Genomic DNA, 15,895 nt, shown 5'->3' with positions numbered 1-15,895 from the left:
AAGCTCACTCTCAGATTGCACTGGTGTTTACTGATAAAGTGGGCTGGCGACAGTTGTCTGTTTTCACTCATTTCAAGGTAGAAATTCCCAGTGTCAGCCTCTGAGAGCAGGTCAGAAACTCCAGGGGGAGTGGGGTACTGGACTTCACTGTGAGAATTGTTCTTTGGGATTTCAGGACTTGAACTCTCCAGGCTGCCTTGGGGGTGGGTGGGTGGTGGTCACTGGTAGCCTGCAGAGGTGAAGGGGGTGGAAGTTCAGCATCTGTCTTCTCTGAGCCAATCAGGCATCCACCCCAGCCTGCTGCTTTCTGGTGGTGGTCGTGGTGGGAGTCTTATCAGCTCCCTTCTGTGAAGAGATAAGAGTTGTGAGCTTGTACAGAGCAGGCTTCCCATGGGGAATTTTATGATAGTTTTGTAGAACCAGCTTGCAAATTTAGCCATTTTTTTCTTTCTTTGGTCTCAAATTTTGTTTTCCCTACTATGCCTTTGTTTTACAGACATTTAAAAATTCACATATCCTTGGAAGAGTTAAAAACTGCAGTAAACTCTCCGGCATCCATTACTGCTTACTGGAGGCCCTGAGGTGGAAAGATTGTCTGTTGCCTGCGTTTCTCTGGGGAGAGGCTTGACCCTGCTCATTCACAGTACTCTGATTTGCCTGGGTCACATCTCTGACCTTCAGTTTCCTCAGGACCTTCCGCATGGCTTTCCTCTTGGATAACAATAAACAAAACAAAACACTACCTGGCTTTTACTGACCATTTACTTTATGACAGGCACTATACCAAACCCTATAGGTGTAATTTCTTTTCTTTTAATTCATTAAGTAACTTTTTTTTTTTTTTTTTTTTTTTACCAAAGCCCTAAGCCTTGGTTTATGGTGGTGCTGGGGTTTAGAAACTCATGCTATCTTCCTGATCCTGTGTGACCCAGGGCCAGTCCCCACTGCATTGAAGGAAGCTTCAGTGCTGTGGTCTCTTTTACTACTCTCTTCTGCTCTGTCTTAAAAAAATAAAAAGATGCTGATCTATGGAGCAGAGAGGTTCCCTAAATTGTTTGAGTTCTAAGTAAAAGACTCTGGGGTGGGTGGGTGGCAAGAATACAGGTCCAAAAAGGATGACAAAGGACTTAGTGGGGGTTGTATTCTTATATGGAAAACTGGGAAATGTTATGCATGTACAAACTATTGTATTTACTGTCAAATGTAAAACATTAAGTCCCCAATAAAGAAATTAAAAAAAAATTAAAAAGACAAAAAAATCACTGAAAGGTAAAAAAACAAAACAAAACAAAACACCAACTTAACTACCCTGGTGCCATTGTAAATTCTGAAGATGTTTGCTTTAGGAGGTGGAGATTGCTTTAGAAGATTTGTTCATCTAGAGGCCCATGTGAACTGAGACAGTGCACACACAGTTAGTCTGGGAGAATAGAATTCTGACAAGGTGGAGTACATTCTGCCTCCAAATAATGAGGTAGAGAGTTAGTTCACCGGTGTGTGTGTGTGGTAGGGAGATGTTACATGCTTTACATGTTGGCACTACACAGAAGGTAAGATGGCAACAGAGGAAAATTAAAAGCTGTGATATTTCTACCTCTCTATGTCTCTCTATCTGAATGAAAAAGACAAAAAAATTGTTTGAGTGCTTCCAGTCAATTAATCCAACCTGGGGTGGTGCTCAGGAATATGTAATTTGTCTCAGCTGGTGAGGAGCAGGCGATTGCCTGCTCATGAGACTGGCTGGTCTCTCTAACAGGACACAGAGGAAAAGGGGGGTGGTGGTGGCTGTGGTGTGTGTGTTATGGGGGAGAGGAGGGCCTAGGGGTATCAAACTGCAAACATGAGGTCTCTAATTCAGTTCCCAGCACCAATGTCATAGAGGTACTCTGGTCCGGTCTTACCCTTGTCCTAGCTTAATGACTCAATCACACCTTAAAAAAAAAAAAAAAAGAAGTCCCCTAGTGGTCTGGTTGACCCCAACACACAGAGACTCCCCAGCACAACAGGCTGTCAGCTCGCTCCCAGTCCTGTCCCCAGGGTGACTGCTGCCAAGAGCCGCCCTGGAGGCCGGGCATCTTTGAGGCTCGGTTGGGATTCTGGTGGGCAACCTGGGCTCCCTCTCGCCAGCCTCGCTCGGCGGGGGACAACTGGCTACTAGGGGAGTTGGGTCGCCTCCCTGCTTCCCCCGTCCCCCGGTGTTTTGGCTAAGGGCTCCCACCTTGAGGCTGCCGGGCGCAGCAGGGGTGTGGGCGCGGAGTCTTTGCGCTCCTCCGGACCCCGAGCCCCAGGGCTCCCAGTGCTAAAGGATCATAGGGCCGCCGGGAGAGGTGACTGCCGCTTGGGAGGTGGCTGTGCAGTGCTGGGGTCCGCCGCCCCCGGTGGCCAAGTGACACTGGCCTGGTTTGGAGACTGGCGTCTACTTGGGTGTGTGCTGGCGCGCCAGGGTCCCCTAGGCCGTGCATTGCACAGCACCCCCCAAACCAACTTCGCTCCGTCCCTCTCCGTCTCGTGCTGTTTTACTTTTTCTTCGTGCATCTGTCTTTTCTTCTGTTGCTGCTCTACAGTCACACGGTCTGAGTGGATTGTGCCCCAGGCCTGCGTGCCCACTTTCCCTCCTCCCGTCCCCGCTCGGGAGCAAGTCCCCGCGCTCCAGAGGTCCGAGCCCTAGAGAGGCCGGGGTCGGAGGGCCCAAGCTGGGCTCCAGGCTTCCAGCTGCCGCTCCGCAGCGCCTCCCCGCGGCTGTGCGCTCCCGGCCCCGCCCCTGGCCGCTGCGCCCGGATTGGTCGCGCACCGCCCCTGCGCCCCCGCCGGCGCCTCGCCCAATGGGCGCTCCACCTGGAGCGCAGTCCTGGGCCGCCCGCCTCCTCGCCGGCGGAGCAGGGCGCGGGGCGCAACGCGGAGCCCGGAGCAGGCGCCAAGGCGACTTCAGGAGCATCGGGAACTCTGCAGCGCGGGGCGGGGCGGGCTGACTCGGCTCCCGCGGGCCTCCCCGCGCCTTGCGCCCCTCCTGAGAGCGCTCCGAAAGCGCGGCCGCCCCTGAGCATGAAGCAGCATGTCTGACAAAATGTCCAGCTTCCTCTACATCGGGGACATCGTGTCCCTGTACGCCGAGGGCTCGGTCAATGGCTTCATCAGCACGCTGGGGTAAGCCGGGGTCCCCCGCCCTCCCCGGGGGGCACCCCAGCCGGCTGCACGCCCCGACGGCAGGAAGCGGGGCCGGGGCGCTCTGCTCCCCGGGCTGGGGACGCCTCCGAAAAGGAGGAAGTGATTCAAGTGCAGGCAGGCCGGCGGGGGCTCCCCGCGCCTCCTCTGGGGTTGCTGTGCCCTAAAGCGCGCCCCTTCCCGGCGACCTCTTGCTTTGGACGTGACGCCCTCTGGGGGCCCTGCCGGGTGGAAGGAAGTCCCTGGGGCCGTGCCAAAAGCCCCCCTCAGTCGAGAGCGCGCACCTGTCCCCTCCCGTCCCGCACTTGGCTCCCCAGGCTGCCGAGCCTCTAGTGGGACTCAGGCTATCGCAGGGCTGGAGGCCGTGGGGGGCATAAAGGGGGATGCGGGTGTGAGCGGCGCGGAGAAGTGGGAAGTGGCGCCGCCTCCTGGCCACGCTTGCCTAGCTGCCTGGCCCACCGCCACAGGTGTTTGGGGGTATATTTCAGGCTTCATATCTCCCCCCCCCCCCCCGCGTCCCTGGAAGTGGTGACATGGAAGGCACCAGCACTCCCTCGGTTTGCTGTGACTGGGACATCTTTCCATTTAATTGAAGGATGGTCCTTACACCTGAAGAAGGAGCTAAAGGGCAGCCAGCCCAGACGCTGGGTCTGCAAGTCACAACTGCAGGGTGAATGTCCCCGTGGGGGTTGCAGTGAGCGTGATTTCTGGGCCTCGCAGCTGCCCGGTCACCCTTCCCCTCCTTATGCTCTGAGCAGGCCCAGAACACTCAGGGTCAAGTCCCAGCTCCTCCGCTTGTGAAACTTGTGACCCCTGGCCAGTTATGCAACTCCAGGGTCATCACGACTTTGGGGACCGAGCAGTGCTTGTTACCCTTGAGGACAGAACCACAGCAACAGTTAGAGCAAGAGTCCAGAACCTCGGGACATGGAAGGACGTGGATCTGGTGTCTTATTCCATTCAGGTGTGGCCAAGAGGAATGAAACAGATGGCAAGTACACAAGCTACAACCTCTGCAGTCGTGGGGCCTGTGCCCCTCACCTTACAGAGGGGAAGAGGGGTGGTGACGGAGGGCCTTAACCAAGGCCAGGGCCCATGAAGGCTGCATGGTGACCTCTCTCCAGGGTCCCAGCTAGGCTTGTGTTCTTTGCTAACACACTCTCACCTGAAAACTTTGAGGATCATGAGCTAGACCTTTAATCTATCACATGCACATGGAGACCTATTTCTAGACTATTTCTTGCTGGTATTTCTAAAGGCAAGTTTCCATAGAATGTGTGTATTGTGTTATTTTTCTGTTGACAGGCTGAGTCTTGCTGAGGTTAATAGGGAAAGACCTCTGTACAGCTCAATTACTTTTCTTCTTTTTTAAGTTTACATTTGTAGACCTTGGGAATATGATTCCACACTTATATGTATACAACTCACCATACCCACTGGAACCAGGTTTCTGCGGAGGCTCTTGCCGGGCTGGCTTGCTTCACAGCGGGTAACAGAGACGCGGAGACAACGGCTGGGCAGGGAAGCTGTATTTCTTTATTCAGGAACAACGATTCATAAACTAAGACAAACTAATCACCAAACAGAACTCTGCTGTCTCTTTGCGGCAGCGCAAGCACTCCCTCTTTTTCTCTGGAACTCAGGAACCCTCTCCCTTACTCTCGAACTCAGGAACTCTCGAACTCTCATACTCGGGAACCCTCTGAAACTCTCGCACTCTCGAACTCGGGAACCCTCTGAAACTCTGGCACACTGGAACTCTCTCTTACTCTGTAACCCTGAAACTCTCGAACTCAGGAACTCTGGAACTCTCGAACTCAGGAACCCTCTCCTGGGGTTCCTTGGGGCGGGGCCAAGCAGGCCCTCGAAAGGACTGATCCAATTCTCTTGGCGGGGGAGGGCTAGAACAAACCAATGTAAAGCATATGACAGCCAGGGCCCATGAAGGCTGCATGGTGACCTCTCTCCAGGGTCCCAGCTAGGCTTGTGTTCTTTGCTAACACACTCTCACCTGAAAACTTTGAGGATCATGAGCTAGACCTTTAATCTATCACATGCACATGGAGACCTATTTCTAGACTATTTCTTGCTGGTATTTCTAAAGGCAAGTTTCCATAGAATGTGTGTATTGTGTTATTTTTCTGTTGACAGGCTGAGTCTTGCTGAGGTTAATAGGGAAAGACCTCTGTACAGCTCAATTACTTTTCTTCTTTTTTAAGTTTACATTTGTAGACCTTGGGAATATGATTCCACACTTATATGTATACAACTCACCACACCCACTGGAACCAGGTTTCTGCACTATTGTACCAAAGAGGTCCATCTTCCCGTTTCTTCCTCCTTCATCTTCCATTCCATACTTTTCACAGTCCAAGAGTCATTATGATTAGTACCTCTGCAAGCTCATTAGTAGTAGTTATTCATATTCTACATATGAGTGAAGCCATCCAGTAATTGTCTCTCATTTCTTATTTCATTCCCTCTAGTTTTTATATTAGAGCAGTATTTCATTGAGTCTATATTATTCTTTATCCAACCATTCTTATGTGGTAACTGCATTTGAGTGGAGTACACATTTTGGCTCTGTGAATAGCGTGCAGCCTGAGTGTCTGGTGAGGAAGGAGTGTGGAAGTGCTCCCACTTGTGAAGCTTCTTAGTTTAGAATTCAGTTGGTAGACCTTCTGTTTTGCAAGTGTTTGGTGTTAGGGCCACGAAACCCAATCATCTTGATTGAAAGAGCTTTTTCAACTGATTGCTGTAGAATCATTAGCTGGATATTTCTCTGTTACAACAGAGACAGCCCTAGAGGAAGCATGGTGGCTGGAGGGCTGGACTTAAAAGCATGGGGACCTGAGTTTGATCTCCTGCCTGGCGTGTGCCAGAGTGATGCTGTGGTTTTCTCCCCTCTGTCTCTGTCATAAATAAGATCTTTAAAAAAATTAGAAAAAAAGGGCTGGAGAGACAGCTTAAATGGTTATGCAAAAGATTTGCATTCCTGAGGCCAGGTTCAATCCCCAGCACCATCATCAACCAACAGTGCTCTGGTCTTTCTGTTTTTTTCTTTCTGTATCTTTCACTAAAATAAATAAATAAAATATTTTAAAAAAAAACCATCAAGGGTTCAAGCAGTGGCATGCCTGGTTGAGTGCATACATTACTATGCACAAAGACCTGGGTTCAAGCCCCTTGGTTTCCTTCTGCAGGGGGGAAGCTTTAGGAGAGGTGAAGCAGTGCGGCAGGTGTTGCTCTTTCTCTCTTTGCCTCCAGGGTTATCACTGGGGCTCGGTGCCAGCACTATGAAAATCCACTGCTCCTGCCAGCAGGATTGAGAGGGGAGGGAAAGATGAGGGGGAGAGATAGACACCTGCAGACCTGCTTCACTGTTTGTGAGTTGTCTTCCCTGCAGGTGGGGAGTCGGGTTCAAACCGGGATCTTTGCACCAGCCCTTGCGCTTTATACTATATACGCCTAACCTGGTGCACCACCGTCCAGCTGCAGCTTTCTGTATCTTCTCTTCCCCTTTCAATTTCTCTCTGTCTCTATCCAATAAATAAACAAATTAAAAAAAAAAGAACCTAGTGGGGTTGAATTTTTATGTGGAAAACTGGGAAATGTTATGCATATACAAACTATTGTATTTTACTGTTAACTGTAAACCATTAATCCCCCAATAAAGAGATCAAAAAAAAAAAAAAACCAAGAAAGAGATAGAAAGCTCCAGTGAAATTGTTTTGCACATAGGAAGTCCTGACTTGGGGTGGGGAGACAAGAGTGCCTCTTGGTTTAGAATCTCATTTGTGATCTGTTACTTGCATCGTTGATTCTAGGTCTGGGACTAACCAGCTATGTGGCCTTGCCCTTGTTATTTATTGTTGTCCTATATTTCTGGACACTAAGAGTAAGTGCTCTCTTCTCCCCCTTACAAAAGTAAAACAATCTTTGTTTTGATGAAATAGTCTAATTCTATTCAAGAAGGTTGCTATGAAAATCTATAGCCTGCTCGTATGTGGGTAACCTTTACACTCCTTCCAGAGTTGTAAGCATTGCTAAAAGGAGCCTAAGAGCTGGCTTGAGGGTACTGTATTTGTTTAGCAAAACAGTCTATCCTGCTGTCATAATAAACTCATTGAAAGCTAAAAATTAGGTTTGAGGTTTCCTATGTCTATTTTAGCTCTGTCACTTTCATTAGTGTGATGGTTTTTCAAATTCAGTTTAGGAGGTTAGTTAATGAGAACTGAGTTTATGTAGTCTCTTGAAGTAAGTCAGGTATTTTATTTGCATGTAAATTTCCTGATTTTGATATTTAATATGTCATTATGCTTTGGAAGGGTTACAGTGTTAAGTATTTAACTTTGGAGAATTCTTCCAGAAATAAATTCAACTGAATAAGAAAAAAAAAATCAGCGTTTCATTGCATTAGAGGCCAGCAGGCTTCTTTCTGGGCTCTTTTTCCTGGGGAAGTGGCAAGGCTTTCTCAGGCTCTGTGACCCAGCTTTTGAGTGTGACTCCTCAGTCTGTGCGAAATGAGAAATGCCCCAGTTGCAAGGATTTGCATTTCCCTTTTTTTCTCTAGTTACTCTTTAACTACTATTTACCTGATGTCCCTGAATCCTGAATTGCTGTAAAGTAAGGCAAAGTTTTGTTGTTCAACTTGTATAGGTGTAACAAAGGCCTGCTATTATATTTCCTAGCTTATTTTTCCAGCTAAAGATCGAATAACTTCTACTGACTTAAGGAAACTGCTTTAAATTCTAGTGAATGAATATGGTTAATGTACTTTAAGTAAATCATTCCCCCCTCCTTTTTTTTTTTTAACCATTGTTACTTTTTTTTTTTTTTTTTTGCCTCCAGGGTTATTGCTGTGACTGGGTGCCTGTACCATGAATCCACTGCTCCTAGAGGCCATTTTCTCCATTTTGTTGTTGTGGTTTTTGTTGTTACTGCTGTTGTTGGATAGGACAGAGAGAAGTCAAGAGAGGAGGGGAAGGCAGAGAGGGGGAGAGAAAGATAGACACCTGCAGACCTGCTTTACTGCTTATGAAGCTACCCCCCTACAGGTGGAAAATCAGGGTATTGAACCGGGATCCTTATTCTGGTTCTTGCATTTCATGTCATTTGTGCTTAACCCAGTGTGCTACTACTGCCTGGCTCCCTAGAATTTTTTTTTAAGTGTGGGCACTTAACCAGGTGTGCCATATATATTTTCTCTTTCTTTCCTTTTTTTTTTTTAGATTTATTTGTTACAAGAGAGAAATAAAAATAATGGGTGAAGGAAGACCAGAACATGGCTCTGGTGGTGGTGGGATTGTATTGTGCCTGTGACCTCTGAGTATCAGACCTTCAAGTTGGTGCCATAACAGACTGCTACCTCTCTGGCTACCTTCTCTGTTTTATTTCCACTGAGATTTATTTTCTTAGTTGTTGTCATTTTCTGAGACTTCAGCTTTCTGGGTCAGAGCATGTGACCAGAGGCGCCCGTGTTTTGTCAGTTCTTACTCTGTGCTCAGTTTTGGCCAGTTGAATGACTTCAACACAACCTTTGCTTCTGTGTAAGCTGTAGATATCAGGTGGATAGATGTTAACACACAGTTCATGATTCAGACCTCATTCCTCAGCTGAACACAAGTATGTAATCATTGTTGATGTTTTCTTGTTCCCAAATATAATCCCTTGTACTTCCCTTTCTGTCTTTTTTTTTCCTGCTTACCTTATTTATTTTTATTTAAATGTTCAGAGATTTGATTTATTGTCATCTTTTCTTCTTTTTCTTATTTATTTTATTTGTGTTATTACAGTTATAAAAATCTTTGCCCTAATAGGGCTGTTCAGCCAATGGCAGGTTAGAGATGAAACCAGAAATGTTTAAAAACAACTTTTATTATTTTTTTATACTAGTTTGTTAATTACCAGTATTATCTTATGACTAGAACTCTTCCAAATATCAGCCATTATTTTCCACTTTGCTTTGGCTAAGGCCTGGGACAATGTGCTAAAAATATTTGATAATCCATTGGATAGGGAGAAAACTGAGTTGCTTTGGAAAGCCTGAGAGTTGGCAGTGCTGTGTTGTGGGCCTTGAAGTCAGCTCTCTTACAAAGACAGTTTCTGAAGTGATGCACAGAGTCTATTTTAAGCTGTTCAACTGTGCTCACAGTTTTTTGACCCTCAGGTAAGCGGTCCTCCCTCAAGTGTCCCTGATGCTTGGCTACAGTGCATAGATCAGAGGTAGCGACCTGGCCTCTAGGCTGAACAGAAGCTTTGGAGCTGTTCATGTACAGAATGTAGATAATGGACCCTGTGGAGACAGAATGTCTCTAGGCCCAACCTGTAGGACTTCAATTTCAGGGGCAGAGAGTGTCCTCAGACAAATACAAAAACAGTGGACTTGTTATTATTTTTTGCCTCCAGGGTTATCGCTGGGGCTCAGTGCCTGCACTATGAACCCACTGCTCCTGGAGGCCATTTTTTCCATTTTGTTGCCCTTGTTATTGCTGCCATTGTTGATAGATAGGACAGAGAGAAGCTGAGAGAGGAGTGGGAGATAGAGCAGAGAGAGGAAGACAGCTGTAGACCTTCTTCACCGTCTGTGAAGTGACCCCCCGTAGGTGGGGAGCCAGTGCTCGAATTGGGATTCGTATACCCATCCTTCTGCCGGTCCTTCTGCTTTGCACCATATGCATGTAACCTGCTGTGCTACTGCCCAATCCTCTGACAGTGGACTTTTATGATGACAATTTTATAGCATAAAGGTAGAGTGACTGTTACTTCTTTTTTTTTTCTCCTAGCATGAGGATCTGGCACGGTATCACTGAATTATACCTTAAAGACCATTCATATATTTACTGCATGGGCAAACTGTGCTTTTCAAACATGTAGATGCCCCTCTGTGATATCTAATCCCTTGCTTATTGAGATGGGAATGTTTTCTTTCTTTTTTATGCCTCCAAGATCATCACTGGGGCTCGGTGCCTGCACTACTAATCCATTGCTCCTGGGGGCCAGTCCCCCCCCCCCTTTGTTGCCCTTGTTTAGAATTGTTGTTATCATTATTGTTATTGTCGTTGGATAGGACAGAGAGAAATCGAGAGAGGACGGGAAGACGGGGGAGAGAAAGATAGACACTTGCAGGCCTGCTTCACTGCTTGTGAAGCGACCACCCTGCAGATGGGGAGCCAGGGGCTCGAACTGGGATCCTTAAGCTGGTCCTTGAGCTTTGTGCCACCTGTGCTTAACCTGCTGCACAACCGCCCAACCCCCGAGATGGGAATGTTTTCTATATATATCTTTAGCAAAGTGTAATTCTAAGTATGTTTCTGTATACATGGACTAGTAGTAACAAAAATAGAACAGATCATAAAAGTCTTGACACTATGTGGTGAATGGGTGGGTGATTTTTTTTTCCTTTTTAGATTAATCTATTTTTTTAATTGGGTTAATGGTTTTTAAAAAAAATTTTTATTATCTTTTATTTATTTATTAGAGAGAACCAGAAATCTAGAGGAGAGGGTTGGATAGAGAGGAAGAGAGACAGACACCTGCAGCACTGCTTCACCACTTGTGAAGCTTTCCTCCCCAAGTGGGGAGTGGGGACTTGAACCTGGGTCCTTGCACACTGTAACATGTGCACTCAACCAGGTGCGCCACTACCTAGCCCTGGCGGGTTAATGTTTTACATTCAACAGTAAATGCAATAGTTTGTACATGTGTAACACTTCCCAGTTTTCTACATAACAGTATAACCTCACCAAGCCCCAGTGATAACCCTGGAAGCAAAAAAAAAAAAAAAAAAAAAAAAAGAAAAGAAAATTTAACTAAACCAATAACAGGTTTGATTTTTTATTTGTTTATTTTTATTACCACCATGGCTTGGTGCCAGCCCTATGGATCTACTGCTTCCAGTGACTATTTCTTCCTCCCCCCCATTATTCTGTATCCTCAGTATAATGTTTTCTCAAAAAATATATATATCAATAACTGGGTGGCAGTTGCTGTCTTAGTTTGAACCAAAGCATCATGTCAGCTTCCAGTGGAGTTAGAATAGGCACTATTACCAGGTTATTCAAAGGAGAAAACCCTCAATCATAGACACAGCCGAGTGTCTGCATCATTTTCCTGGTGGGGTGGTTTATGCCGGATGCTGAGGAGTGGACCCTGCATCCCTTTAGCAGGCCTCTCATGAGCCCTGCCTTTGCCTCTGTGCTGGGGACAGAGCTTGGAGAGATGCTGGTGCTAAACTGCCTGGCCATTGTTTATCTCAGGCAGTCAGCCTTTCTTTGAGGATTGGGGAGTCTGACATTAGGCTTGGCTTAGCAGAGGCATTTGACACCTTCCATTCAGGCACAATTCGCACAGTTCGGCATCTCGCACAATTCCTGATCCATGCTTAGTGTTTAATAACTATTTGTGGGAACCAGTAATGCCATTATGAAACAATGGAGATAAGGTTGGTAGTGATATCCAGAAAATAAGTCAGTTCTTTTAAAATGCCACAAAGATGATTTAAACTGGTAACATAAGGTGCCAGAGAACCTTCTTTTAACCTCTCAGTTATGACCTAAGCAGGAAGGGTCTCAAAGGGGAGGGGACATTTATTTTGAACTGTCACATTTTACGCTTATCGCTTATCGACCAAATGTGAGAGCTTTGTCTCTGGTTCTGGCCCCCTGCGTTGGTTTAGCTGTCTCCCACACTTGGTGAGCCATCTTAGATCACTGAGAAGTGAGGACTGCAAAGCGAGGACTGCAAAGCCCAGTCCACAGAAAATCTGGAAGTTACTAGAGGGAGCTTATCCTATCCAGTGTCGCTGGGCTACTTGCACATGGCATTTTTCTCCTTTCCCTCCTTTCTCCCTGTCCCAGTATTTCATACCTTCCCTTCACGACTCATAAACTTTGAGATTCCTGGAAGCTTTGGTAATCTTTTCATTTAAATAGGTCTGTTTTTTCCCCCCCTCCAGGGTTATCGCTGGACAAATCCACTGCTCCTGGAGGCTATTTTTTCCCTTTTGTTGCCCTTGTTGGTTATCATTGTTGTTGTTATTATTGTTATTGCTGTCATGGTTGTTGGATAGGACAGATAGAAACCAAGAGAGGAGGGGAAGACGGGGGTGGGGGGGAGAAAAATAGATACCTGAAGACCTGCTTCACTGCCTGTGAAGCGACCTCCCGCCACAGGCGGGGATCCTTTCGCCAGTCCTTGCGCTTTGTGTCGTGTGCACTTAACCTGGTGTGCCATTGCCTGACCCCTAATAATTCTGTTTTTGTTTGCATCATGGTGCTTCTCTCTCTCTCCACTCTGTATAAAATGTATGCATTTCTAATTTGTGTGAAGTCCAGCATGCCTTTCCCCCCCCCTCTTGGGTGCTGCAGTAAATAATTAAGGCCATAGATAAATTCACAGGAATATTGGACTGGGGAGATAGTATAATAGTTATGCACAAGACTGTTATGCCCAAGGCTTTAGGAAAAACTTAGATAGCAAAGTAAGACCCACATATACATATTCTGAAGTCTTTAGGGGTTCAAGCAAGGTTTGATTCACTATTAAAATTACCTCCCAAAAATTAATGTGATGAGGGAGGGAGCATGTGGTTATGCAGAGAGAATCTCATGGGGCTGGTGGTGGTGCACTTGGTTAAGCGCACATATCACCATGCACAGGGATCTGGGTTTGAGCCCCTGCTCCCCAGTGCAGAAAGGACGCTTCATGAGCGGCAAAGCAGGTCTGCAAGTGTCTTATCATTCTCTCTTTCTATCTCCCCATCCCTCTCAATTACTCTCTATCCTGTCAAATAAAAAAAAAGGAGAGGGAAAGGAAAAAGAAATGGCTGCCAAGGGCATAGTAGTGCTGGCACTGAGCCCCAGCGATAATCCTAGTGACAAAAAACCAAAAACCAAAAACCAAAACAAACAGAAATTCTCATGCCAGAGGCTCCAAACTCCAGAGTTCAATTCTCTGTATCACCATAAGCCAGAGCTGAGCAATGCTTTGGTAATAAGTAAATAAATAAATGAAATAATGATAATTAAATAAATTAAAAAACTGGTAAAAATGACAAAATGTAGGACTTTCATTGTATGTTAATGATCTGAAAGAATTCTTCAACCAAGATGTAGAGAAAGACTATTTTTTTTTCTTTTTCTTAAATATAGCATCTGGGAACAAACCCAGGTCTTCCTGTATATACTGTGCCATCACTGGCCCCTTTTCATTCTTTGTTTTAAAGTGAGTGAGAGACAGAGGAGAGATACCTCAGCCCTACCCCACCATCTATTGGTGCTCCCCTTGTGTCTGTCCTTGGTGCTCCCACATGGTGCTAAGGCTCAAACCCAGACCCTTCATGCATAGCCATCTCCAAGCCTGAAGCTTAGGTTTTCAGTTAATTCCTACATATCTATCTTTTGAAGACTCTTGTGCTCAGGACCAATTATGAACCAATCAGTGAGCACACAGAGTACTGCTCTCCACATGCACCCTCTACTGAAAAGAGGATCCTTCAATTGTAGAAGGAATTATTTGGCTCATTGGAACCAAATTGAATGGTACAAGCACACCACCTAGAACCAAAGCTGGCTTAAAAACTATTGACTAAGTTCTCTATGGCTGTTTTAAGGGTATGATTTATAAACATTCTAGGGAATATCGTGCTCTTCCACTCACTCATGTTTTGGCTCATTTTAAATTGTTAGCAATCTCTTTTGATTATCTGGGATCTCTTAGAAAATACCATGTATATATCCCTTGGTCTTTTAATTCTTACTATCTGACCTCAAAAGACCAAGTGCTTTGGGATACTAAGGGTATTTTTATTTCATTTTGCCCACATGGATAAAGCTTAACAACCAAAAAGGTACATTCGAAGTAGGTTTCTTCTTCTTAATTTTTTTATATTATCTTTACTTATTTATTGAATAGAGATGGCCAGAAATTGAGAGGGAAGGGGGTGACAGGCAGAGAGACACCTGCAGCCCTACTTCACCACTTGCAAAGCCTTCCCCCTGCAGGTGGGGACTGGGGACTGGAACCTGGGTCCTTGTCCATTGTAACTTGTGTGCCACCACCTGGCTTCTCCCATTCTTCTTCTCCTCCTTCTTCTTCTCCTCCTTCTCCTAATATTTTGCTTATGTACTTTTAATGGGAGAGATACAAAGAGAAAGGAATATATATATATAGAGAAACCAGAGCCTTGATCAGCTCTGGCTGATGGTGGTGCTGGGAATTGAACCTAGGGCCTCAGAGCCTCAGGTATCAAAGTCTTTTGCATAACCACTGTGTTGCCTTCCCAGAAGAACCTTATGAGGATACTGGAGGAGCTTATGAACTTGAATAATGTGCTCAAAGACTGAGCACCGAGAGGCAGAAACTCAGGGCTGCTGCGGGAATCTCAGCATCAGGATTTCACTCTGGGGCTTTGCTTTTGGCATGACCTGGACCCAGCAATTCCTGTCTTCTCTCTATTCCTAAGTGCCAAATAGACTTTGGCCTCACTTGGATTGGCACTTAATGTTCATGAAGGCAAGTCACAGTGTTGCTTACACTCATGCAGGCCAGCCACAATGTCAAATCTGATTGCTGAGGCCGCCACTGGGGCCAGGGCTCTGCTTTCTGTCTGTGGTGTGGTGTGTGGGAATGAGTGCAAAGAGGACCTGGGTGTGAGTGTAGCTGTTACTGCTTAGTAGCCTATTTATGTTCCATCGCTGGGGAGCCAGAGACGACCCGAACTGCCCCTGCGGCTACAGACAGACTATGACCCACATAGTCAACGACTGCCACCTCTCCAGATTCAAAGGAGGTCTCGAAACTTTACATCAGGCTCAACCTGACGCTGTTGACTGGCTACGGAAGAAGGGCAAATGCTAGAAGAAGAAGAAGCCTATTTATTTATTTATTTATTTATTTATTTATTTATTTATTTATTATTTAACTAGGGCACTGCTCAGCTCTGGCTTATTTATGGTGGTGCAGGAGATTGAACCTGGAACCATGAAACCTCAGGCATAAGAGTTCTTTTTCGGGGGAGTTGGGCGGTAGCGCAGCAGGTTAAGTGCATGTGGCACGAAGTGCAAGGACCTGGCGGAAGGATCCTGGTTGTAGCCCACCGGCTCCCTCCTTTCAGGGGAGTCGCTTCACAAGCAGTGAAGCAGACCTGCAGTTGTCTATCTTTCTCTCCCCGTCTCTGTTTTTCATTTCTCTTTGTGATATCCAACAACGATGACATCAGTAACAATGATAATAACTACAACAATAAAAAAAAAATCAAGGGCAACAAAGGGAAAATAAATAAAAAATTTTAAAAAAGTCTTTTTGCATAACCATTATGCTGTCTCCCCTGCCTCTTAAATAAATTGTAGTGGAATATATATCTTAACAGTTCAGTGACATTTCCAAAATCTGTATGTCTCTAATGCTGGCAACTGTCACTGCTGTCCACTTCTAGAATCTTTTCCATCTGTAGAAAGTATCTCCCCTTTGTCCTTTCCTTTGTTGCAGGTAACCTCTTGTCTTTCTGTTTCTGTGAATTCACCCGTTCTAGATGCCCTGTATAAAGGGAGCATATGAGATCTGCCCTTCCGTGTCTGGCTTCTTTTACTCGGCATCTGCTTTGAAGGACCATCTGGTTGTAGCATACAGCAATACTTCTTTCTCTCACGGATATCATCCCATTATGTAAGGACCTAGCACACTGTGCATACCCACTGATTCATGAGTCGGTGGGAATTTGGGTGGCTCCCAC

General features: G+C 45.9%; 1 protein-coding gene across 2 annotated transcripts in view; it reads left to right on the top strand.

Moving 5' to 3' along the window:
- Nucleotides 1-2,827: 2,827 nt before the first annotated feature.
- Nucleotides 2,828-15,895, top strand: part of ITPR2 (inositol 1,4,5-trisphosphate receptor type 2) — a 380,387-nt gene continuing 367,319 nt past the window's right edge. Inside the window, exon 1 of one of the 2 annotated variants that reach the window (XM_060194551.1) lies at nt 2,828-3,144. In XM_060194551.1, coding sequence (XP_060050534.1) covers nt 3,053-3,144 — 92 coding nt within the window. In that variant the 5' untranslated portion in view covers nt 2,828-3,052. The remainder of the gene's footprint in view (nt 3,145-15,895) is intronic. The other variant, XM_007517924.3, reaches the window with a different exon arrangement.

The sequence above is a fragment of the Erinaceus europaeus genome, chromosome 7 (assembly GCF_950295315.1).
Source record: "Erinaceus europaeus chromosome 7, mEriEur2.1, whole genome shotgun sequence".
NCBI lineage: Eukaryota > Metazoa > Chordata > Mammalia > Eulipotyphla > Erinaceidae > Erinaceus > Erinaceus europaeus.
This window is presented reverse-complemented; position numbering and strand designations above follow the sequence as displayed.